This window comes from Stegostoma tigrinum, chromosome 28 (genome assembly GCF_030684315.1).
Source record: "Stegostoma tigrinum isolate sSteTig4 chromosome 28, sSteTig4.hap1, whole genome shotgun sequence".
Classification (NCBI taxonomy): Eukaryota; Metazoa; Chordata; class Chondrichthyes; order Orectolobiformes; family Stegostomatidae; genus Stegostoma; species Stegostoma tigrinum.
This window is the reverse complement of record NC_081381.1, coordinates 17,505,247-17,531,833: the sequence shown is the minus strand read 5'-3', so window position 1 is coordinate 17,531,833 and position 26,587 is coordinate 17,505,247. Positions and strand designations below refer to the sequence as shown.

General features: G+C 43.7%; 1 protein-coding gene across 3 annotated transcripts in view; it reads right to left on the bottom strand.

The window, feature by feature from the left end:
* The window catches only part of plekhn1 (pleckstrin homology domain containing, family N member 1), a 96,908-nt gene extending 71,731 nt beyond the window's left edge, over positions 1 to 25,177 (bottom strand). For all 3 annotated transcript variants that reach the window (XM_048561668.2, XM_048561669.2, XM_048561671.1), the window contains exons 1-6: positions 24,986 to 25,177; positions 21,779 to 21,881; positions 13,692 to 13,838; positions 9,054 to 9,134; positions 7,814 to 7,901; positions 1,702 to 1,841 (exon numbers count right to left, since the gene is read on the bottom strand). In XM_048561668.2, coding sequence (XP_048417625.2) covers positions 1,702 to 1,841; positions 7,814 to 7,901; positions 9,054 to 9,134; positions 13,692 to 13,838; positions 21,779 to 21,881; positions 24,986 to 25,062 — 636 coding nt within the window. In that variant the 5' untranslated portion in view covers positions 25,063 to 25,177. The remainder of the gene's footprint in view (positions 1 to 1,701; positions 1,842 to 7,813; positions 7,902 to 9,053; positions 9,135 to 13,691; positions 13,839 to 21,778; positions 21,882 to 24,985) is intronic.
* Positions 25,178 to 26,587: the final 1,410 nt, after the last annotated feature.

The window sequence follows — 26,587 nt, the reverse complement described above, 5'->3', positions numbered from 1 at the left end:
TTATCAAAGCTTTTTGTCCAGTGTTTAAACTGTGACCCCAATCTATCACTGGGCATGTACTGAAATAACTCGATGTGCTGCATGAAAAAGAAGGGCAAGCTGCAAACATCTCACTACCATTCCCATTCACAGCATCACAATTTGAGGGATCTTGTTGTGTAAAACTAGCTAAAACTCTTATGCACAGGATAACTAATTGCAATAAAATAATTTATTTAGTTTATGGTTCTGTTTGTTTCCACCTGCTAGAATAATCTTCAAAGGGCCTCAAAGAGAGATGATGACTATTTAATATTATTATTATTTGTTAAATGTTTTATTGAAAGGTAATAGACATAATGCAGAGAAATGTTGCAATGAGAGGAGATATTTAGCTTGTTGAATCTTGACAGTAAGAAAGCCATATTGATGGACCCCAGCCCTTTGTGGCTTTAGGGGCAGTTATAGAAAAGTATGAATCGCATAAAAATCTTCACAAACAATTGGTATATGCACCTATTCACAATTCCACAACTCACATAGGGATGATAAAAGATTGTCCGACAATGACACGCCTACAATAAAGCCCTTTTCACTTTACTCAAATATCTACAGGTCACCTAACCAGGATAACTGATGAAATGCACTGTAATCCTAGCTGTGGATCCCCAAGAATTATACTAAGGGCTCTACAGTAACATGGAATTAAGGTCAAGATGCCTGAAGGGAGCAGTCTTTATGAAAAGGAAGCTATAGGTCTTGGAAGAGCTCAGATTTCCCAACTTAAAGACATACTATACCTAAGGGCGTAGTGTACACTCCACCTGACCCTTTCCTGCACACCAACAAGCCCCTGTTAAAGTTCGACTATTGCAAATGAATTTTTCTTGGTGTCAACAGCATCGATGCAAAGGACACATCCTGTTTGGGGTGGTGATGTGTCTTATACTCTGCTGTTAGAGTCTGTTACCAGTGCCCAGTCTAACTAAACCTTATTAATCTTCAGCTCATGCTGATGGAGAGAAAGGGAGAGAGGGGAGAGACAGAGAGAGAGAGAGAATATCACGGCGAGGTGGCGGAACGACGGGTGTGGTTTCACTGAATGATTGAAACTATCCGCTTCCCTGAGCTCCTGGCATTCGATCTTCAGCAAAGTGTGGAGACCATGAAAGCAGTGACTCTCCCCACTTCCATCTCCATCCAGTGAAGAAGAGGCAGGCAGAGTGCTTCTCTGTTTCACACATGTTTACAAGTGAACAAGCAGAATAATGGTTTGCAGGAGGAGACACAGCATCCGTCCTGCTTTTCCTTTTGACTCACATCCGTTTATTTTCTCTCGCAGTGTAACTTGCAGAAGAATATGTAGCTCATATGTTTGCCCAGCCATCCTGACTTTCTTTATTCATTCATGGGTCAGGGTGTCACTGACTAGACCAGCATTTATCGCCCATCCCTAATTCCCCAAAGGGCAGTTAAGAGTCAACCACATTGACTTGGAGCTATATCTCTGTTGGTGCAGTGCTCTTGGATCAAAATCCTGGAAATTCCTTCAATACCGCATAGTGGGCAGGGTGAGCTTTCATGTCTTATAGACAGCAACAGTTCAAACTGGCTCATCACCATCTTCTCAAGGGCTAATGGGATGGGGACTGAATACTGGCTTAGCCATCGATGCCCACATCCTGTAAAAGGATAAGAAATAGCAGTTGAAAGTAAACTTACATCGCGTTCTGAGCATATTTGTGCTCGAGGGGAATCTGCAATCTTGTTGCTCACTTGTCTTTGCTTGTTGAGACAATACAGCCACTCCTTCACCTCTTCCTCTTTGGTACAGTAAACTGTAAAGGGATGCAGCAGTGGACCTGCAGACAGGTAGAGCACACATACATGCATGTCAGTTGTAAATCCCTTGATAGCTTCATAATTGTGAAACTTGCAGAATGCTGTGCCCTTCCAATTCTGACATTTTGTACATCTCCCATCATTCTAGCATCTTCAACTATTTCACCCCAAAGCCCTGATATTCCCTCCCTAAGCCTGTCCCCCTACTCTGTCTCTCAGCCCTTAAGGTATTGCTTAAAACCTATCTTTTCAACCAAGATGTTTAGTCCTTATAACTCCTTAAGAGACTCACTGTTAAACTGTGTTGGTTAAGAGATGTTTTAACAATAAATGCAAGTTACGGTGGAGAACACTTGCAGGTCTTTTCTATTTTATCTGTCTTTCACAGCAAGTTAGAATACCGTGTGAATGTTTTAGATCATCCACTTAATCTTTTGCATGGGTAGTTTAGGAAAGGAAGTTTGGAATCACTTACTACTGCAGTGCAGAAAGAGGCCATGAGGTCCACTGTGTCTGCACCAGTTCTCTGAGTGAACATTTTGTTTAGTGCCTTTCTCTGGTCTTCTCCCCATAATGTGCACAGTAGTCCTGTTCTGGGAATGGTCTAATCGCCTTACAACTCCTTGCTCACAGCAAAAGATTGGAAACTATCTCTGGAAAGGACTTCCACATGCAGTATAACTACAGTCTCATTCACAGTAAATTAATTGAAAGTTGTATTGCTTGTCAATTATGTTTTGAACCTTTTGGCAACAGTAGAGAGTCTCCTCCAGCCTGTCTGACATTGAAGGAGGAGGGAGCAAATGCTGCCTTACACTTCCTTATGGGTATGAGAGTATCACAGGAACAAGCAGCAAAACTCAGGCCTCCAAACCATGAGTGTAAGAAAAGAAACTTGTCTAAGTTTCTAGACAAGGTGAGTTGTTGGAGCATGAAATGTTTAGACATGTGAGTGATACAGAGATATACTTTTCATGAGACAAGGAGATAACTGCTTGAAGCAGAGAAAGCACAGGAGTTATACAGAAGAAGAAAGACAACATGATTAGTTTTAGATTATTCCAGCAAAGAGCCAGCACAGAATCTAAAATTCCATAAGAAACAGAAGAAAGCAGTAGGCCATTTGGCCCCTCAACTCCGCTTCACCATTCTATACAATCATGACTGATCCAGCATTCCACATGCCCACTTTCCTGCCCTTTCCCCATAATCCTTAATTCCCTTACTGATCAAGAGTCTATGTATCTCAGCCTTAAATATACACAAGAACTCTATGCCCACAGCTCTCTGGAGCAAAGAGTTGCAAAGACTCACAGCCCTCTGAAAGAAGGGATTTCTCCTCATCTCAGTATTAAATTGGCCATCCCTTTACTCTGCGTCTATGATAAAATTGGCCTATTTTAGTTCGATAAATGTCTACAGCAGTGAAATGATCACTCACAGTGCTGTTCTAAGAACCATGTCTTTGGAATACAGGGTTCTTCAATTCACACTGTCTTCTTTCAGTAATCAAAAGTTTTGCAATCTTGCCAAAATTTGCAATGGATTCAGAATCAAACAAACAGTTAATTATTGATATGTTGCCAAGTTTGCTAGCAAGTTATTGAACAGATAAAAGGATGTAATCTACAAGTAAATGAATCCCAAGGTAGGTTACAAAACACAAATCTCATTCAGGAGCCCCAAAAACCTTGTAAACAGGAAGAGCAGAGTTCAATTGGCTTCCACCATCAGATGAATCCTGGTAATTAGAATCATTTAAGGTTTTAGCAAAGATTTGTAGCTTGTGTTGTGGGTGAGGTTGCTGACTCAGCGAGCAAGTCAGCTACCTCAATGCGAATTAGTCTCACATCACCCCCAAATACAATTGAGGTCCACTATGATGTGGTTCAGTATACCACTAATTCACTTATCTCTGATACAGACTGATGCCAAAAGTTTGGGTTCAAATCCTGCACCAGCTGAGGTTACCATAAAGGACACTCCTTCTCAGCCTTTGGGCTGGCATGCTGCCTCTCAGCACCATGGATCCAGGTTCAATTCCACTCTTGGGTGGCCGTCTGTGTGGGGTATTCTACCTGTGTCTGTGTGGGTTTTGTCCAGGTGCTCCAGTTTCCTCCCATAGTCCAAAGATGTGCAGGTTAGGTGGATTGGCCATGTTATGTTGTCAGGCTAAATGGATTTACCATGGACAGTATGGGATTACAGAGGTGGGTCTTGGTGGGATGCTCTTCAGAGGGTCACTGTGGACTTAATAGCCTGCTTGCACACTGTAGGGATTCCATTCTTTGGTTGATAACTTCCCCACACTTGAGGCATGGTGACCCTCAGGTTAAATCACAACAAGTCATCTCTGTCTAATGAGAAAGCAGCACTATGGTTAAGTAGGACTATTGGTGACTTTTAATTCACTTATATCATGAGGTCTCATGGCTTCCAAAAAAATTACATTTTATTTTAACTTGAATTTTACAATTAAAAACAGAAGAAAATAGTAATTTTCTTATTAACACAGTCCAGCAATAGTGTGGTTTCACATTATGGGCACTGACTTTTGCACTATAATGGAATTCCACTCTTTGTTGCATTTTAAAGTAAACATAACTATGCAAGATCCATGTCAAAGATGCAGAAAGATTTAGGATACAAAGATGGCCATTCAACCCATCATGTTTGTGCAAAACCAGCACCTCAGGTGCATATCCAAATAGATATTTTTTAAAGATGCAATAGAAGTTTTTGCATTGAGGCACTAGTCTTGCACAGACATGATGGGCTGAATGGCCAACATGTGTGCCCTAACTCTTTCATTCATTAAAGGGGGTGGTGATGGCCTAGTGGTATTATCACTGGACTGTTAATCCAGAGATCTAGGTAGTTTTCTGGGAATCCGGGTTCGAATCCTGCCACAGCAGATAGTGGAATTTGAACTCAATAAATATCTGGAATTAAGGGTCTAATGATGACCATGAATCCATTGTCAATTGTTGGAAAAACCCATCTGGTTCACAAATACCCTTTAGGGAAGGAAACTGCCATCCTTACCTGGTCTGGCCTACATGTGACCCCAGAGCCACAGCAATGTGGTTGACACTGAACTGCCCTCTGGGCAATTAGGGACGGGCAATAAATGCTGCCTGGCCAGTGATGCCCCTCATCCCATGAATGAATAAAAAAAAACCCTGACCTCCATCATGCTCCAGGTGAAAATAAACATCGTCAAACCCTTTTATTCCTTCAACTGATAATGTTAAACCCACGTTGTCTGATTATTGAGCTCTCTGCCATTGGAAATAAATTGTCCCTAATTGTTCCAATTAGTTCACCGATAAATTTATTCACTTCTAATAAATCTCTCTTTGCCCTTTGATATTAATATCAATATAAGTATTCTGATTATTGGCAAAAGCTTTCGTGTCACACACTCCACGCAATCAATGCCTCACTCAAGACTCATTGAAGGAGTCATAATTTTGACATCAAGATGTAAACTGACTGATAAGTTCGATTTAATTACCCAATACAGCACACACAAATTTTTGGTAAAGATATTACAACACAAAAGGCAGGCTACTTAGTTCAAGCAGACTACAATTGTCCTGCTAAAAGGCAATACTTTTATATTTCCATTTTATCATTTCAGTTTGCGTCATACACAACAGCCTCTTCACGGCCCATCAGAGCTATGCATCACGGTGAAACCAGTTACAATGACCATCAGGAATGTCCCTAACAACAGCTGACCCTGAAAGCTGGCAAAATTTTAAGCCACATGCAATTCTTTATGTTTCTATTTTTCTCCACATAATTTTAAAAATACTCTTCACATCACTAGTATACCACAGCCAAAGCTAAAAAATTGTGTTTTCCAAGACAAACTGTGGAATGCAGTACCCAAAATCTCTGAGAACATGGACATTGGTTCCATTGACCAACATTGTCCTTTAAAAATAATTTTCCATGATAAAATTAAGCAATTTTAATACAACAACAAATGTAAGTATTAGAAACTTAAGTATTCAGCTAAAAAATTGTGTTGAAAATTATTTTTCTCTAAATGTTAACTAATATTCTCTCTAAAATAGGCATGTTTGCGAGACCATTGTGAGTCATCAAGCCATACAGCATGGAAACAGATCGATCCAGTTCATGCCAACCATAATCCAAAACTAAACTAGTCTCTCCTGCCTGTGCTTGGCCCACATCCTTCTAAACATTTCTTATTCATGTACCTATCCAAATGACTTTTAAATGTAACTAGAGCCACATTCAGTACTGCCTTCACAAGTTCTTTCCACACACTAACCACCCTGGTTTAATTTTAAAAAGTCCCTCACATCTTCTTTAAATCTTTCTCCTCTCACCTTAAAAAATGCCTCCTGGTCTTGAATACCTCACCATAGAGAAAATGCACCTGCCATTCACTTTGTCTATACCCTTCATGATTCTATAAACCTCGATAAGGTCACCTCTCAACCTCCCATGTTCCATTTGCTATCAAACAAAATTTCTCAAAAATCTTCAGTGGGTTATCAGCTCCTGCAATTAGTACTTTTTAGGGAACATATTCATGATTCAGTGAAGTATGCTTGTATCAGTAAGAGACAATTTCATAATCCCACCACCGCCAACCTGCACTCACTTATTGCCATCCCACCTACCTTCCCCAGCCCCTCTTATCCCCCCCTCCTTGACCCATCCCTCTTCTCTCTCACCTATATGCTCCTCCCACCTAGATAATAAAATGTGAGGCTGGATGAACACAGCAGGCCAAGCAGCATCTCAGGAGCACAAAAGCTGACGTTTCGGGCCTGGACCCTTCTGATGAAGGGTCCAGGCCCGAAACGTCAGCTTTTGTGCTCCTGAGATGCTGCTTGGCCTGCTGTGTTCATCCAGCCTCACATTTTATTATCTTGAATTCTCCAGCATCTGCAGTTCCCATTATCTCTGCTCCTCCCACCTCACTGACCAATCCCCACCACTATCTATCTGCACTCACCTATCACCATCCCACCTACTTTCCCCAGCCTGACCCCCCTCTCTATTTATTTCAGAACCCTCTTCCCCCTCCCCCATTTCTGAAGAACAACCCTGGCCCAAAATATCAGCCTTCCTGCTCCTCTGATGCTGCCTGGCCTGCTGTGTTCCTTCAGCGCCGCACTGCGTTATCTCTGACTCCAGCATCAGCAGTTCTTACTATCTCTGAATCTCATCATTTCTACCACTGGTAACAATTGTGTGGTGTGAATTCGAGATTTGTGTTCATTCATGGATCTGTTCTGAAGTTCGCATCTACCTTGAAATTTGGGGTGCACTGAAAGGGAATAAATTAGGTCAGCACCAGACATTCGGCCAACAGGGTGATTTTTCCAGTTTCCCAGTTATTGGGTCACTGCTGGTTTGTCTGGGGCAAGTGTGGAAGAAGCAGAAGAGAGTTGGGGGAGGACAGTGAGGAGGGGGGATGTGGGAGAGAAGAAGGAATGGATCCAGGAGTAGAAGGAAGAGAGGGAAAGGGAATGCAAGAGAAGAAGAGAGGGGAAGAGGACGAGGGAGAGAAGAGTGGAGGAAAAGGGAGGAACAAGACGGGAGGGGTGAGGAATGGGGAGGAGATGAGAGGGATGGATTGAAAGGGAAATGGAGAGGGGAAGGCAAGGGGGAACTTAATGATGAAAAGAAGGGAGGGGAAAGGAGATGGAAAACAGGACAGCAGAAAAGAGAAGGAAAAGTGAGGATGGAAAAAATGAAGAAAAGAAAGGAGAAATATAAACACTCAGTTGATAGAAATTTAGAAAGAAAAAAATTAATGATAGTACTGGTTAAAAAATCCAATTGTTCATTAAACTGAAACTTGCCATATAAATCTTGTGATAATTGCAAGCTTCAACGAATAAATCCATACATCAATATTGAAGGATATTTGGTTGTAAAAGATAATTAGGCAAAAATGACATTTTAATCAGATAACTTAGAGCCTAAACTGTTTGCCACTTACCTGTAATTTGAAAAGCATGGTGCAGCTCTGAGCTGTTATTGGTGCTGTCCAAGCCATTTACTGTAATCCCTGCTAAAGGGAGTGTACCCTATAACAGAAAGTGGAAGAGTGGGATTGCTTGCATGCTTACTCCATTGTTTACAAATTACTCAAAGTTATAGGCCCTTCCCCCCATGCTAAGGATCTACTAGCATTCAAAAGGTTAGCAGTCTTGTTTGAAACTCTTTTGCTTCCCAACTTACACTAACCCATTCATTCTTTGATATCCCATAGATTGAGTGAGAGATGCCATTCCTCCAGGAGTTCTTTTTTTAATTCATTCACAAGGTGTGGGTGTTACTGGCTATACCAGCACTTATTACCCATCCTAATTGCCCATGAGAAGGTGATGGTGAGCTGCTTTCTTGAACCACTGTGGCCTGTATGGTGTATGTTGTTAGGGAGGGAGTTCAAGGACTTTGACCCCACGGCAGTGAAGGAATGACAATTTATTTCCACGTCAGGACGGCATGCAACGTGGAGGGAAATCTAAAGGTGGCAGTGGTACCCTGTACCTGCTGCCCTTGTCCTTCTGGATGATAGAGCTCAAGGGTTCAGGAGATGCTGAGGAAAGGCCGTTAGCGATGCAGATCGTACACTGTCATTGTGAGTTGGTGGTGGACAAAGTGATTGTTGAAGGTAATGGATGTGGTGCCAATCAAGCAGGCTGATTTGTCCTGGATGTGCCAAACTTTTTTTAAGTTTTGCTGGAGCTATACTCAACCAGGCAAGAGGGGGCCCTCCTGTATTGTTCACTTTGAGATGTGGTATTCATGAAATTAGACCCAGAAGACTGCAAAACCAACAGCTTTTACAGTGTAAAAACTGAAAGAACTGTGGATGCTATAAATCAGATAGAGAAATTCCTGGAAAAGCTCTGCAGGTCTGGCAGCATCTGTGAAAAGAAATCAGAGTTAACGTTTTGGACCTGGTGACCCTTCCTCTGAACTGATATGTTCTGAGGAAGGGTCATCGGACCCGAAATGTTAACTCTGATTTCTTTTCTCAGATGCTGCCAGACCTGCTGAGTTTTTCCAGGAATTTCTGTTTTTGTTTCAGTTTTTACAGCATATTTCTCTTTCCAGGAAAATTAAAACTTTTGTTTAAATCCATGCAATGAAAGTATCAGAATGATAAAATATTGTTGAAAGCCCACAACTTGGATCATTATTCTTCAGTTTAATGAGTCTAAGCCAGTTACCTGGTATGTGAAGCCATGGGAATCCTCAGAGAGAATAAGCAGGAGATTTTGGAATAATATCAACCATCTGTTATTAATATCCTAAAATGACAGATGCAATTTATTTAAGTAATGGTTTATAAAGACTTCAATTTATCAGACCATAAACTGTGAGTAAGTATTGTCGCACATCATCAGACACGATAGACTGTGGTCAGATGTCCCCTTTGACAGAGATCAATAGAAGGATTTCCTCTGGACTAACAAAATTCTACATTTAAAACTCACGCGTTCTAAAACTTAACTGATTCGACAGTTTTGTTATTGGGCCATTAATTAAAGCATCTGCTCAATATTCGCTCTGTAGAATTTGGTATCAGGCAACTTCCAACTCTCACCAGCAGTTTATTACACAGGTCTTGGTGCTGGTTGCAAATATTTATTTTGGCACATCGACATGATCAGGGGTTGACAACGCATGAGGACATTTCCACTTTTATGTTATTCTATTCTAATCGCATGTTGAGAGGTGAGGGTGGAGAGGTTGACCATCAGGCAAGTTTCAGTTCCAGGCTGTTTTCAGTCTCCAGCAACTCCCCTGCTCCCTACCCTGACAGACAGACTGAAATACCAGCTGAGGGAGCACGGTGCAACTGGACACAGGCCTTCAAGCTGCTTGACTATTCTAGAGATACCACAGTGTGGAGCCGGAGAAACACAGCAGGCCAGGCAGCAGAGGAGCTGGAAAGTTGATGTGTCCTGACCTGAAATGACAGGTTTCCTGCTCCTCTGAGGCTGCCTGGCCTGCTGTGTTCCTCCAGCTCCACACTGTGTTATCTCTGACTCTGGCATCGGAAGTTCTTCCTATCAGAGATACCCCACCTCTTCCTCCATTACATTGATGACTGTATCGGTGCCGCCTCTTGCTCCCCAGAGGAGCTCGAACAGTTCATCCACTTCACCAACACCTTCCACCCCAACCTTCAGTTCACCTGGGCCATCTCCAGCACATCCCTCACCTTCCTGGACCTCTCAGTCTCCATCTCAGGCAACCAGCTTGTAACTGATGTCCATTTCAAGCCCACCGACTCCCACAGCTACCTAGAATACACCTCCTCCCACCTACCCTCCTGCAAAAATTCCATCCCCTATTCCCAAATCCTCCGCCTCCGCCGCATCTGCTCCCACGACAAGACATTCCACTCCTGCACATCCCAGATGTCCAAGTTCTTCAAGGACTGCAATTTTCCCCCCGCAGTGATCGAGAACGCCCTTGACCGCATCTCCCATATTTCCCGCAACACATCCCTCACACCCCGCCCCCGCCACAACCGCCAAAAGAGGATCCCCCTCGTTCTCACACACCACCCCACCAACCTCCGGATACAACGCATCATCCTCCGACACTTCCGCCATCTACAATCCAACCCCACCACCCAAGACATTTTTCCGTCCCCACCCCTGTCTGCTTTCCGGAGAGACTACTCTCTCCGTGACTCCCTTGTTCGCTCCACACTGCCCTCCAACCCCACCACACCCGGCACCTTCCCCTGCAACCGCAGGAAATGCTACACTTGCCCCCCACACCTCCTCCATCACCCCTATCCCAGGCCCCAAGATGACATTCCACATTAAGCAGAGGTTCACCTGCACATCTGCCAATGTGGTATACTGCATCCACTGTACCCGGTGTGGCTTCCTCTACATTGGGGAAACCAAGCGGAGGCTGGTGGACCGCTTTGCAGAACTCCTCCGCTCAGTTCGCAACAAACAACTGCACCTCCCAGTCGCAAACCATTTCCACTCCCCCTCCCATTCTTTAGATGACATGTCCATCATGGGCCTCCTGCAGTGCCACAATGATGCCACCTGAAGGTTGCAGGAACAGCAACTCATATTCCGCCTGGGAACCCTGCAGCCTAATGGTATCAATGTGGACTTCACCAGTTTCAAAATCTCCCCTTCCCCCACCGCATCCCTAAACCAGCCCAGTTCGTCCCCTCCCCCCACTGCACCACACAACCAGCCCAGCTCTTCCCCTCCACCCACTGCATCCCAAAACCAGTCCAACCTGTCTCTGCCTCCCTAACCTGTTCTTCCTCTCACCCATCCCTTCCTCCCACCCCAAGCCGCACCCCCATCTACCTACTAACCTCATCCCACCTCCTTGACCTATCCGTCTTCCCTGGACTGACCTATCCCCTCCCTACCTCCCCACCTATACTCTCTCCACCTATCTTCTTTTCTCTCCATCTTCGGTCCGCCTCCCCCTCTCTCCTTATTTATTCCAGAACCCTCACCCCATCCCCCTCTCTGATGAAGGGTCTAGGCCCGAAACGTCAGCTTTTGTGCTCCTGAGATGCTGCTTGGCCTGCTGTGTTCATCCAGCCTCCCATTTTATTATCTTGGAAGTTCTTACTATCTCTAGTTGACTATCCTGGTGCTCTTCTGGCTGGCTTCTCCTTTCCATTCTCTGTGAACTACAAGTCAATCTTACTTGTACCCAGTCTTTTTCACCTCTGGCCCTCAAAGACCATTGATATTATGTGTCATAGCTCAGCAACATCCTGAATCAGTTCACAAGAAGCAAATTACATTCTGTGGTTGCCTGAGTAATGCAATAGCCCCAGTCTATTCCAAGCAATGATCAATTCAATTGTGCTTTGGTATTGGAGCAAAATATCATAGACTGACTCACTATCATTGCTCAATAATGATCTGGAATTTTAATATCAGAATGAGATATGCATTCATGGGACAGGTTCTCAGCACGGCACAATATGCCACTCTGGCTGTCTGTTCAAATCCAAGAGTAATGTTTTGGAATACAACATATATTGAGTCATGTGGTACAGAGGGTAGTCTCTGAGTCAGGGGCTCCTCAGTTTGTTCCCACCCAAGGACATTAACAGCCAAGGAACAGCAAAATAGGATGATGAAGAGCCCTACTGATTCTTCCATCCGCCAACAGGTGGAGGTAAGGACCAGGGGACCAAATGATGGAGACAATGTTGGGTCCTCTGCGACCACTATCCACTGCTCCAGGCTACTACATGCCTCCAAAAGTGCACCTTGCCACAGCAACTCAGGCTTCCTGAGCAAATGGTAGCACGACACGACTGTAGGAAGAATAGGACACCTAACTTGATCAGTATTGGGTGTGTCTAGTGATATTCTACAATCAGACAGTTCCTGGAATCTTCGCCTCACCTCAGATGAGTAATTAATTGAAGTCATTGGTCAACAACTCTATGGCCAATATATCACATGTGCAAATGAGATGCTTCTTGGATTTTTTTTTCCTTTATTCATTCATGTGATGAGGGTGTCACTGGCCAGGCAGCATTTATTGCCCATCCCTAATTGCCCCAAGGGCAGTTAAGAGTCAACCACACGGCCAGACCAGATAAGGATGGCAGTTTCCTTCCCTAACGGACATTAGTGAATCAGATGCGTTTTTCCAACAATTAACAATGGATTCATTCTTAATTCCAGATATTTATTGAATTCAGGGTGGCACGGTGGCTCAGTGGTTAGCACTGCAGCCTCACAGCACCAGGGACCTGGGTTCGATTCCTGCCTCGGGAGACTGTCTGTGTGGAGTTTGCACATTCTCCCTGTGTCTGCGTGGGTTTGCTCCGGTTTTCTCCCACAGTCCAAAGATGTGCAGGCTAGGTGGATCGGCCATGCTAAATTGCCTGTAGTGTTCAGGGGTGTGTGGGTTTGGGTGGGATGCTTCAAGGGGCGTTGTGCACTTGTTGGGCCAAAGGGCCTGTTTCCATACTGTAGGGAATCTAATCTAATCAAATTCCACCATCAGTCAAGGCAGGATTTGAATGTGGTCCCCAGAACATTAACTGGGTCACAGCTTTAACAGTTCAGTGATAATACCACTAGGCCATTGCCTCTCCTGGAATAGTTTCATTCAGCAATTGTCATGGTCATCAGTTTGGGTTTGAAACCACAGCCTTCTGAGTCAAAAAGGAGATCCCATCCATCAAACTTACTTGGCAATGCCTGGGCTAGAACTGTGTGACTATTTTTACCTCAGTGAGTATTGTAAGGTATCAGTTTGACCCCAGTGATGATCAGGCCCCTTGGCAGTTCTGTATCCTATAGGAATCAGTACCAGTATAAGAACACAAGACACTGGAGCAGGAGTAGGCCATTCAGCCCCTCCTGCCTTCAATATGAAGCATTCAATATAGATCACAGCTGAATTTTTTTTACTTCAGCTTCACTTTCCCATTGCTCCTGATATCACTTAACTCCCTGCAGCTCCCAGTCTATCTCAGCCTTGTACATATTCATTGAAGGCTGCCACAACACTGCAGGGATTTCCAAAGATTCAAAACCCACAGGGGAAGAGTTTTGTCTCGTTTCGGCTCTAATTGATCACCTATTTATCATTAGACCGTCCCATGTTCTAGATTCCCCGAATAGGAGGATCAAGCCTCTTCAAAATCCTATATGCTTCACTGAAATCATCTCTCACTCTTCTAAACTCCAAAGAACATAAACCCAGTTTCCTGGGCCTCATCATGGGACAATGTTCTCATCCCAAAGACCAACCTAGAGACCATTCAGCTACCTCACCGAATGGAAGTACATCCTTTTTCCTCAGAAATATTTGAATGGGGTAACAATGGAAATGCTTACCTTGCAGGGTTGACGACAAATTTTAACCTTGGAACAATGAATTATCTTGCCAAGGTCTTCCAGCTTCAGCCCATTTTGATCCCATTCCTTGATTGGGTAGCAGTGTAGTTTTGCTTCTATATCTTCTTTATCAATTTGCTTTGCTTCCTAATTGAAACAGGTAAAATGATCACAATTTACAGCAGACTCAGCAACAGGGGAATCAATCACAAATTAAAGACACAGTGAGGACAACTTTAAAACTCAAGCATGGGTGAATTTGATAAGATCAGATGTTAAGATGTGAAAAAAAAACAAACTTAAGCACAAGTCACATTGACCCACAAGTCATACATTTACATATTCGATCAAGGCTACAAGCCTCACAGTGTTCCTTTATTTTAGCTTTGACCCAGGCTGAGCAGGTACCCTGGTCTCAGAGAAACTAAAGACAAATGAAGACTGGTGAACCTGGAAACTAAGGCCATTCCCATGTAGCTTGTGGGCTAGCAGAGGTGTTTCTTGCCTCCTGGCCCTCCAAAAGTCACCTGAAAACACATTGTGACCAGAAATATCCTATAACCTTTTGCGTCATGTTGATACACCCCATTGACTTTAAAACTCATGCCCCTCAAACTATCCTTGCTAAATTTCTGGCCCTCCAATCTCCCCCACAATTACCCTCCCACCTGATCTCAGGTCCACTTCAGCGTCTGATAATTCTGACTGCCTCGGCCTCCATATTTCCTTCCCAAACCCACTTTCCTAAGTTTTCCCTGTCTCCTCCATCTGGTTTTTGATCTCCCCAACCATACCCAACCCCATCATCCCCCTCCTCACCCCTAATCCTGGCTTCCTCCTACATCAATGATTCTAATCTCCCCTTCCCCAAAATGATTCTGCCCCACACTCCTCCACTGTCCCACTCCTACCCGACTCTGCCCCTTATAGATGCCGACATTACCCCCACCTTAACTGCCCCAGAGAATCCCCCCTACCCAGCTCAAAAGCCTGCCCAGATTTCATGGGGCTGACTGGATCGGATTTAGGGGCCACCCACACTTCTTGAGATAAACCTTAACAGCCATAAGTCAATAGCAGCTCCCAGCCCCTGATCCTGGGATTCAGGCAGGTCTCTGGGTCGAAGATAACAAAGCGTGAAGCTGGATGAACACAGGCCAAGCAGTATCTCAGGAGCACAAAAGCTGACATTTCGGGCCTAGACCCTTCATCAGAGAGGGAGATGGAGAGAAGGTTCTGAAATAAATACGGAGAGAGGGGGAGGCAGACCGAAGATGGATAGAGGAGAAGATAGGTGGAGAGGAGAGTATAGGTGGGGAGGGGGGGGGGAGGGCATAGGTCAGTCCAGGGAAGACGGACAAGTAGAGCAGTTACAAGGCCGAAGAGATTACAAGAGAGTTGCAGTGGGAGAGAGATTCCCCGAGGTTGGTCCGGAGGGAGGAGGGTAACTTCTTCAGGTTAGGCATCCCTGGAAGAGGCTTCACAGTGAGGTTTAAATTGTGATCAGAGATAATGGGAACTGCAGATGCTGGAGAATCCAAGATAATAAAATGTGAGGCTGGATGAACACAGCAGGCCAAGCAGCATCTCAGGAGCACAAAAGCTGATGTTTCGGGCCTAGACCCTTCATCAGAGTGGGGGATGGGGAGAGGGTTCTTTGGACTTTACAATATTGGTAAGTGTGTTGTGTGAAACTGGTTCATCTGCTACTTTAAACCCGAATAAAGGGTCTAATGCCTCAGATAAAGCAATAGGAACATGCGTTATTGATATGGTATATCTCCACTTCCTCCCAAAAATCTGGTAAACATGCATTTCTTATTGCACTTTTCACTTTATGAACAATGTGCTATTTATCCATTTTTAGTTAATTTTAAAAATCACCCTCGGACTATTCAGGAAACAAGAGAAGGAATGAGTTCTAGAGTGTGGAATACATTAATACCCATTTTGAAACAAGGCTGGGCAGGAATGTATTGGGAAGAGTGCACACAATGTCGGGCAAGACTGTTTGGCTCAAAATCCATACTGGCTCCACCTAAATGTAATTAGTAACTCACAGGAAACTGGGAGAACCAGACTGTGCTCTGGCTGCAAGCCTGAAAAGAAAGGCTCATGCACAGTTGGGAAGTTAAAACAGAAAACTGCAAATGCTGGGAGTTTGAACTGACAAGAAAAGATGAACCTTGTATTTTCTGTGGAGACTTTCACAACCTCAGGATGTCCCAGAGCACATATTGCAGCCAAGTACTATTTGTGTCATCGGAAGTGTGCCGGCCAACCTGTGCACAAGCCTGTGCAAACAGCAATACAATAAGGAACCAAATAATTTCAGTCGATGCCGTTTGCGGGTTAAATAACAGTCAGGAAATTGGAGGAAACTCCCTTACTCCACTTCAAAATGGGATGAGGGGTAAAACTGATGGGGCATTGATTTTGCAATGCATCAGAAAGGCAGCATGTCCAATAGTGCAGCACTCCTCCAGTGTCACACTGTCGTGTTAGCTTAGATGACATGCTGAAAGCACTGTGGTTGTCTGAAAGACAGGGAAAAGAAGAATGCAGAGAGACAGGGAGAGAGAGAGACAGACAGAGAGAGAGGGAAAGAATGAGAGACAGAGAGAGAGAGACAGGGAAAGAATGAGAGACAGAGAGGCAGAGACACACAGAGAGATAGAGAGAGAGACACAGAGAGAGAGAGAGACACAGAGAGAGAGAGAGAGAGACACAGAGAGAGAGAGAGAGAGACAGGGAGAGAGAGAGAGAGAGACAGGGAGAGAGAGAGAGAGAGACAGGGAAAGAGTGAGAGAGACAGGGAGAGAGAGAGAGACAGGGAGGGAGAGAGAGAGAGAGAAAGAGGAGAGAGAAAGAGCAGCAGGAACTGGAGTAGCAGGTCCACCTGAAGTGAATTGTTTGGCTGCTTATCTGAAATTTCATAACTTGTACTTCTCTTTATGGATGGCTGATATGCTGTCTACATCTCAACATTGCTACTAAATGCTTCGGAAATACACTGCATCGTTCTGATATATATTTATCATTAAATGGCATTTGATTACTTTCCCAATGTGACATATTCCTAAACCGATCGCAGCTGTCCATGATGTGGAGACAACAGTTACGCATGAGTAAGGAAGCCTTGCAACATCCCTCAAAATTAATTGGCATTGTATTTGCTGCGTTTGATGTAGTTAGGCTTTGTCAGCACGTCCCTGAGGCAAGACGGTTGAGAACTTGACCTCGACTGGCAAAAAAAATTGTGTACCATCTGCACCGCAAGAATATTTTTCTTTCATTTGTGGGATGTGGGCATCACGAGGTCATTTATTGCTTTAGTTGGCCTTGAAAACGTGGTGCCTTTTTAACTTGTCGCAATCCATCTGCGGTAGGTAGCCCCACAATGCCATTCGGGAGGGAGTTCTGGGAATTTTGACCCAGAGGCAGTGAAGGAATGGCAATATGTTTACAAGTAAGGATGGTGAGTGTCTGCAGGGGAATTCATAGGTGATGGTGTTCCCATGTATCTACTGCCCTCGTCCTTCTTGATGGAAGTGTTCGTGCAGTTTGGAAGGTGTTGTCTAAGGAAACTAAGTGAATTTCAATACTGCATCTCCACAGCCTATCAGTCAACCTGAAAATGATGATTTTGCTTTTGCTGAAAGGGCATTATGAAAAACACTGATGCATCCATGTTTTTTCACTGTGTAGCCATGATGGCTATAGTGTGGGCTCTGTGTGTAGCAGTCTTATTCCTCGGTTAGATAAATGTGAGATCAAACCCCGTTCTAAAAGCACAGGCTGATTTTTCAGTACATGCTGCAGACATGCTGAATGGTTCAGGGGTACTACTGTTTGTTGTGGCTGGGATCTAAAAGATCCCATGGCACAATTATGACAAGATGAAGTGAGTTCTTCCTAATGTGACATGGGCAATATATATTTCACAAACAATGTGAGTAAAATAAAATCATCTGGCAATTATCACACTGCCATTTTCAGAGCTTGCTGCATATCTACTGATTGCCCTGACGTTCCACATCACACCAGTGTTTACACTTTATAAAGTATTTAATTAGCGGAAAAGAATTTTGGGACACTAAAATATCAACCAATTGGAATGATAAAAATGCAAGGTTATTCTTCTGCTTTCGTTAAATCCAAACTAATTTTAGCTTTTTACTCATTATTATAGGTTCTCACTTAATACTGAGGAAAATTAGATTTCAATGAATGAGCCCAGTTGTAGACCTTCCTTAATGCCATATCTTTAAAATCAGAACTTTATCAAATCACAGACTTGTTATGGTACAGCAAGAGGCCATCATGCCGCACTGATTCTATTACCTACAGTCAATTTCCTGCCTTTTCCCCAGATCCCTGACCATCATTTCTACCCAAATAATCAACCAATTCCCTCTTGAATGGCTCAATTGAACCTTCTTCGCCACACTTCCAGGCAGTGTATTCCACATCCTAACTATTCACTGTGTTAAAAAGATTTTTTTCACATCGGGAGTAGAACGGTGGCTCAGTGGTTAGCACTGCTGCATTACAGCACCTGGGACGGGGGTTTGATTCCAGTTTTGGGCAACTGTCTGTGTGCAGTTTGCACATTCTCCCGGTGTCTCCGTGGGTTTCTTTTGGGAGTTCCGGTTTTCTCAGATGTGCAAGCCAGGTGGATTGGCCATGCTAAATTGCCCATACTGTCCGGGAAGGTGTAGGCTAGGTGGGTTAGCCAGGGGAAATGCAGGGTTACAGGGATAGGCAGGTGTGGGTGGGATGCTCTTTAGAGGGCTGCTGGGATTTTATGATCACCCTCGCCTTGTTGGTACATCACTTTAATGAATGATGCTCTAATCTTAAATTCACACTGAAGACAACTCTGTTTTGGGGATGTTGCTGAAATCCCAACCTACACTTCTGACCGTCCTGTCACAACGACTTCAATACCCAGCAGGTCAGCTTCGTCCCTCCTGAACCTGACCTCAACCAAACTTGGCAGCCATTTCCAAAACCTGCACGGGGTCTCAGTCATTCATCACCACAGTCTTTGTCAACATTGTTAGCGTCAGTGCAACAACGCCTTGATTTCACAACACTAGCCTTGTGTTTATGCCACTCCACGACCTTCACTGATCCACAGGCACCAAAAATACAGCCTACCTTCAATGCCCGCCTCTTACTCCTTTCCCACATCCTTCACTCCACTACTGGCAGCTGTACCCTCCCTCATTTAAATTCTGAAATCTGGAACCTACTGTCGATACCTCTCTACCTCTCCCTTCATTAAAATGCTCCTCAGTACATATCTCTTCAATGGAGCTTTCCTTTTTAACACCTGGTTATGTTGTTTGGTCCCGTATTTTGTTTGAACAGGCTCAAGTGCAACATCGTAGGACCCTTTACGCTATTAGAAGTGCTATATAAATGCACACTGATGTTATTTAATCATATGTCATAGTGACATTACGTACCTACTTATGATGTTGATGGCGTTTAAGTGTTCTGATCTATGTACATAAGTGTGCAGGCCATGTTATCAAAAAAAAGGTTAAAGAGATGCTATCCTTTATTACGAGAAGTATCAAGCACAACATTAAGCATGTTATGCTTCAGCTCTCCACAGCGTTCACTTTAGCAGGAAGAATAAAAAAGTAGGATACTATTTGAACGGACAGTGGATGTGGAAATCTCAAGGTGCAGAGAAATCCAGGTGTTCGAGTCATAAAGCGTTAGAAGGCAAGTTCAGCATGTAATCAAGAAGGTTAAACAGATACTATTATTTATTACATGAGGAATTGAACATGAAAGTAAGGTTATACAGGGCATTGGCAACACCAATACTAAGTGTATCAGTGGTCTTCTTATCTGGGGATGGATTTCAGTGCATTAGAGGCAGATCAGGGAAGGTTTATATAGAAGTGAAGTTGCCATAGTCCCAATTGTTCATTAGAGAGAGATAACTACTGCTGGCTTAACCTGAGGATTATCATACCTTAGGCAAGCAGAGGCCTTTTTGGTAACCTCAGCTGGAATTGAGCCCGCACTGCTGGTGTTACCCTACATTATAAACCAATCAGCCAGCCAAATGGCCCACATTCACATTGAGTGAGTGAGTGGTCTCAGAAGCAAAGGGTGGACAGACTGAGTTTGCTTCCACTGGAGTTTAGGGAAGTGAGGAATGTCCTGATTGAAGATTATAAGACCTTAAACAGCCTTGACAAGATGCACAGGTATAGGATGCTTCCTGGTGTCCATCAGTCCAGACCTAGGGCACACCGTTTTAAAATGAGGGGTCACCCTTTTAGAGCAGAGGTAAGCTTCCTCTCAGAGGGTTGTTCCACTTTGGAACTCTGTCTTAAAAGATGGTGGAAGCAGTGTCACTGACTATTTTAAATGCAGACGTGGATAAATGTTTGATGGTTAAGAGAACCAGCGTTTATTGGCGTAGGTGACAATGTGGAATTCGAAACATAGATTAACCATGACGTTATAAAATGGTACAGCAGGCTTGAGGGACCGAATGGTCATCTTCTGCTCCTTTTCTGTTTGTTAAAGATAGCAAACAAACTGCTTCCCCAATTCCAGGCAATAGTTCTGAGGGGTCACTTGGAGATTTGACCCTTTAATGTTTCTCCTCAGTTCTATGAACAAAAGTTATAAACCATAAATAATTGTCTACAATCCAGAAGATGACAGAGAACAGCTCAGCAATGCAATGAGGAGAGTCACTCAGCCCTGCTGATGACTCAACTTCTGGAAGAAACATCATTGTCCTATGCTGTGGCCAAACTGGTGGCTCACGTGTAGACATCATCTGAGGCTGTGATGGAGATATTTACAACGGGAATTCTCAGACAGAAGTGGCGCAATGGCTGCTGCAATGATTCAGGAAATTACACATACAGCACTTGCTGGAGCTTTTGCAGTGAAAACTAACAGCAGTTTAATCAGTCTCGGAAATAGAAACAAGGTGAACCTATTAGAGGTGAGGTGTGATTTGTCAGTGTGACCGTATCTCAGAGTGGGCATGGCCCCAATAACAGTCTGATGTCCTTCCATCACTGGTTGGTTTTCAATAAATAGGCCAAAAATTTTCACATACGCACATGACAGTTAGTGCCAGATAAAACATACACTCGTACTACTTAAAATACTGACTACAATGATTTACGATGTTTCAGAGTGTGGCATGGCCTAGAGTGCAGCTGACATTCCGAGCCAGCAACATTCCAGAAATGTAGTGAATGACAATTTACTCTGCTCCAAGCTAGATGTTGCAGAGGGCTGCAGCTTGGCTGGGAACCTAAGGAAAATCATTGAATCACACAGAACAAAAATTGGCCATTTGGCCCATTGACCTATTCTGCTTCTTTGAAGAGCTATCCAATTATCCCTACTGGCCATGATCTTGCTCCGTTTTCCCTGCAATTATTTCCCCTTTACGTATTCATTCAATTCCATGTTGAATCAAATATCTTTTTTTCACCATTTCAGACGACTCCAACCAGAACTGTTAACGGCATTCAGAAAAAAGTCAACTTTATCTTCTCTAATTTGCTAGTTACCTTACATTTCCACTCACCATGACCCTACCACCAGTAGAAACAGTTTCTCAAAATTTAATTCATCAAAACCCCCCTCTCTTTCCTTCTCAAACACATGCCATACAATTTTCAACTTCCACTTGACTTTCAGACAAAACCTTCATCTAATCCAAAGGAGCATCTCTGATAATGCAGTTATCCAATAGCTCGGCACTAAAGTATTAGCCAAGATTATCAACTCACGTTCGGGTGTGGCCTCATGTCTCCATAAAATACAACAATGACTACTCTTCAAGAAGTACTTCATTGGCTGTCATATGCTTTGAGATATCAAGAAGTTACACAAGGCACCAAACAAATGCAAGTCTTCCTCTTTACTGAAAGCACAGAGTTAACTAATGGATTAAGAGATGTCACTGTCAAACATCTGGCAAGCCTGTTTTAGATTGCATTATTGCAAATGCGTGCCTGTACTGTGGTATACAGATATTTTAAACTTGCATGTTATGGTTTTTAACATTCAAACAAATGGTAGCTTACCTGATCAAAATGTGTTTTTGCCTTTGGGATGGAAGCAGCTTCATTCTGCTCAGTTGCTGGCTTCTTCTGTATCTTGGCATAAATCTCTGGTGTTAATTGTTCCCTGTGTGATAGAGAGGAGAAACTGTAATGAAGGTGCATTGTTTTTGAGGGATTACTGAATTGTAGATACGTATCAGCATGTGTGGAAGCATGAGACAAATTTGTGATGGGTGATATTAAGTCACACTTCAGACCAATGATTCCTTTGTTAAGATAACAAAGAAACTTGTGTAGTGTGAGCTTATCAAGGTGAGAAATCATTCTACTGGTGAATGGACACTTGAGCAAATTTGGCACCAATAGGGCAGTATATCTTTCTCCACTTGTTAATCTTGTTGAAAGAGTTGGCATGAGCATAAAACAGGAAATGTGCCCAAAGTTGTCCAGATTTAAAGCATATTCTTTGCTGTTCCAACGTAGCATCTTTCCATTTCCCTCAGAGACCCTGTTAGTGGCTGCCAACAAATACTCAATAACTACATGGCATGTCACACTGTAGAGTACAGAGGTTATTTGCCTCCTCTGGGTCCTTCTGCTCTCCTTTTCCCTCTCGGCTTCAGCATTAGTAGGGTTGGCAGTATGGAAAGAGGCTTCATGGTTCCATGCCGAAGCTTTTCAGGACTGGCAACTAATGGATAACTAGGGGCAGCAATGCCAACGGAATAATAATAAGTTCATCGTAGCCATTTTGCATTGTCACCGGCAAACAGCACACAACAGAGTCTTTTTCAATGAATAAGGAAATGCCAGAACAAAACAGAACAGTCTTTATTAAAAAGATAGGATGCTGGAGAATCTGAGATAATAAGGTGTAGAGCTGAATGAACACAGCAGGCCAAGCAGCATCAGAGGAGCAGGAAGGCCGAAATTGCGGGTCGAGGCCTTTCTGATGAAGTGTCTAGGCCCGAAACATCAGCCTTCCTGCTCCTCTGATTTTGCTTGGCCTGCTGTGTTCATCCAGCTCTACTCCTTGTTATCTGAGTCTTTATTAAAAAAAATAGCTTAGAAGGGCCGCAGAGTGGCTCAGTGGTAAGCACTGCTGTCTCACAGTACCAGGAGCCCGGGTTATATTCCACCCTCAAGCAACTGTCTGTATGGAGCTTACACATTCTCCTGGTGTCTGTGTGGATTTCCTGCAGGTGAGATGCTCTTCAGTGGGTTGGTGTGGACTTGATGGGCTGAATGGCCTGCTTCCACACTGTAGGGGATTCTATGATTGTTGGCCCCATTTCTGAGGGGCTTGGAGTGGATAAATAGGGTTTCTGTTCTCTGTGTATCAGTGAATGAAACATCACTAAAAGATGGAAGGCAAGGATATCAAGCCATTCTACTTTAAGTTGAGACAACAGCTAGGAATCAAGGTGCCCTGATACACATTGTTGTAAGCAGAATCCCTGGCGGGGATGGTTAGAGATATGGATAAATACATTTCATGTCAATGTGAAAGGTTATGGAGAAAAGATCAGAAATGAAGTGAACTTTTTTTTAAGGAGCCTGTCTAACACAATGGCTAGAATGGACTCCATCCACACTACAAATTTGAAGGTACTAGGCTTGGGTAGACAATAAATTAAGCATCTGAATGACCGTGTTTGACATTCGCTCAATATGAATATAACACTTAGATAACAAGGTGTAGAGCTGGATGAACACCGCAGGCCAAGCAGCATCAGAGGAGCAGGAAGGCTGACGTTTCGGGCCTAGACCCTCCTTCAGAAGAAGAAGGGTCTAGGCCCGAAACGTCAGCCTTCTTGCTCCTCTGATTCTGCTTGGCCTGCTGTGTTCATCCAGCTCTACACCTTGTTGTCTCAGATTCTCCAGCATCTGCACTTCCCACTATCTCTGAATATATCACTTGACTCACTGAGACCTTGAAAAAAATCACAAAGAGATGAGCATTACATGCGTTAGAATAATTTGCAGTTGGATGGTAACTCTTTCAAATACACGAAAAAGAAAATTCTAACAAGTGAAATTGGCAATGGGAATCTGTATGTTATACTTTTATGAAATAGGCCATTCAGCCCATTGAGTCTGCTCCCCCATTCAATGAGATCGGCAGATCTCCACCCTACTTTTCTGCTTTTACCCAATAACCCTTGATTCCCATTCCTGATTAAAAATCTGTCCATCTCAGACTTGACTATACTTCACTACCCAGCCTCATCAGCTCCCTGCAGTAAAGAATTCCAAGATTCACAGCCAGATGAGAGAAAAGAAAATCGTCCTCACCACGACCAGCCCCTTATCCTGGGATAACACTGTCTGCTCCCAGACTCTCCCAAAAGGAGCGACAACCTTTCCACATCTACCCTGCCAAGTCCCCTAAGAACCTTGTATCTCTCAATAAGATGGCTTCGCGTTCTTTCAAACCCCGATCAGGAGTCTCTCCCACATCACGTTGCAAAATGAACCCACTGAACTTCAGAGCGATGTTTCACAAACCAACCAATACAGCACGTGGAACTGAGACTTCAAAGTGAAGATTTTGTACAAAAATGCCCCTTTAAATTCTGCTGGCAATGCAAGAGTCGACACTTTCAATCGCTTGTTCCGCCTATCATTTGCGCACAGTCGTTCAGTCTGTCGAACATAAGAGTGCACGCTGCAGTGCTCGAATACCACGTACACCTCATGTTCACTTAGACCAGCAGGAGCTATATTCACTCAACGTGTAAATTAAAACAAAGCACTGCGGGCATTGGAGATCTGAAACACGCTTTTTTGGGGAAAAAATTGCTGCAGAAATTCTGGAGAGAAAAAAACAAAAGAGACTTCACGAAGGGGCATATGGCACACACTGTATAAATGCTGCCAGAGTTTCTGTTTTGTGTGTATTTCACGCAAGATGCCTGTTAAAATCGATGCGTAACTTTGCACCTTCTACTCTTGTTTCAAATGAACTGTTTTTACTGAATGGCAGCTTGAAGGTCGTTCTTTAAATGAAGAAAAGTTAAAATCTAAGCTGCTCACAAGTGTTGATACGTCTGGGCTGTATTAACTGCCTGATTCAACCGATAATGCCTTTGTCAACGTCCCAAATGTTTGAATGCTTTTAAAATGGTTAGTTGAGCGCTTCCTGGAACTTGACCGCTCCGTTTCGGCTCCCCGGCAAGTGGATGAAGTTAATTATTCTCCTGCTGTTTAACACTACCTTTTACGTACCATTCATCTCTCGACTTTTTCGTGGATTTCCGAAACCGACGTTCCCTCTTTGGGATGCAGGATAAAATGTTGCCCATTCTAAATGACCCAGCAGAGGGTCCCAAAGCCCAGTGGGGCAAATTACAAGCTGACGGATAGCCCGGTGCTCACTGCTTGCTGTCTCTTGTCTCTTCTCTCTCCCCCTCTCTGTGTGAGTGCGTTTCAACTTCACCCTGCTTTCCGCTTTGAGCTGAATGACTCGAGTGGGTGGGGACATAAGACTCAAACCTGAGTCAGGTGGGTCAAAGGTTTTATTTTTCCCAGATGGATCAACACCCAAAATGCCTCACAGGTAAACGAAGGTGGGAAGATAATTTTTTTCTTGTCCTGCGCTTGTGTGAGGTTGGTTCGATTGTACTAGCCTACGGTGTGTGCAGTTCCCTGCACAGTACCACCAGCGCCACTGACTTCCACAAGTCTGTTTATAACTGAAATGACTTGTTTGATTCGGATACTTAGGAACACCCGGGTGATCATTTTGCTGACAAACACTCGTGTGTCGGAATTGCTTTGTACAGGGTGTACACTTCAAAACGTGAAGCCGGATGAGCACAGCAGGCCAAGCAGCATCTCAGGAGCACAAAAGCTGACCAAGATGAAGGGTCTAGGACCGAAACGTCAGCTTTTGTGCTCCTAAGATGCTGCTTGGCCTGCTGTATTCATCCAGCTTCACACTTTGTTGCCTCGGATTCTCCAGCATCTGCAGTTCCCATTATCTCTGCATTTCAGAATGTGTCGTTTCGTCCCTTCTGCTATTATTAATACTGGTTAGCTCATTAAAAACATTGATCATAAGAAAACTTCAAGGCCATTCCAGCCCATTGCACCTGGGCATGTTCAAACTAGACATTCCTACAGAAACAGAAGTGGCTGGAAAAGCTCAGCAGGGTGTTCTGTCCTGAGGATGAGCCCGAAACTGTTATAACTCTGCTTTCTCTCCACACTTGCTGCCAGGCCTGCTGAACTTTTCCAGCTATTTCTGTTTCCCATGCAGTTCTTTCGGTTTTCACTCCTAATCGGCCACCTCCTAGCGATACTGTTTGCTGAGAATGGTAAACCAGATCAGCAAATTAAAACTAAAACAAAATCTGGGAAACTTGGCTTTTACTCATGAAAAGTATTCCAACAAAGTTTCAGGAACTAATTAATGTTTCCCCTCCAATGGGACATTTCCCCTACTGTGAGATTCTTCTCAGGCTCTGAATTTTTGAGTGCTGGGACACTATTCTCAGTAATTTACCCCATTGGATGTGAGTTCTCTGCGGCAAATGTCAACCCTGGTTATTTGTAGAGAGAGATAATGGGAACTGCAGATGCTGGAGATTCCAAGATAATAAAATGTGAGGCTGGATGAACACAGCAGGCCAAGCAGCATCATTTGTAAACAGGTTCGATAGGAGAATCTCTACTCTTACCATCACTTTTCTGCCTCTTGCTTAGACTTCGCTAAAGTTAATTCTTGGCTAATTGCCAAAATGCTAATTCTGAGCTCTCAGATTTACTGCAATCTTGAATGCCCAGCACTCGCCCCGTCTGGTGACGCGACATCCATGTCTGCACGGC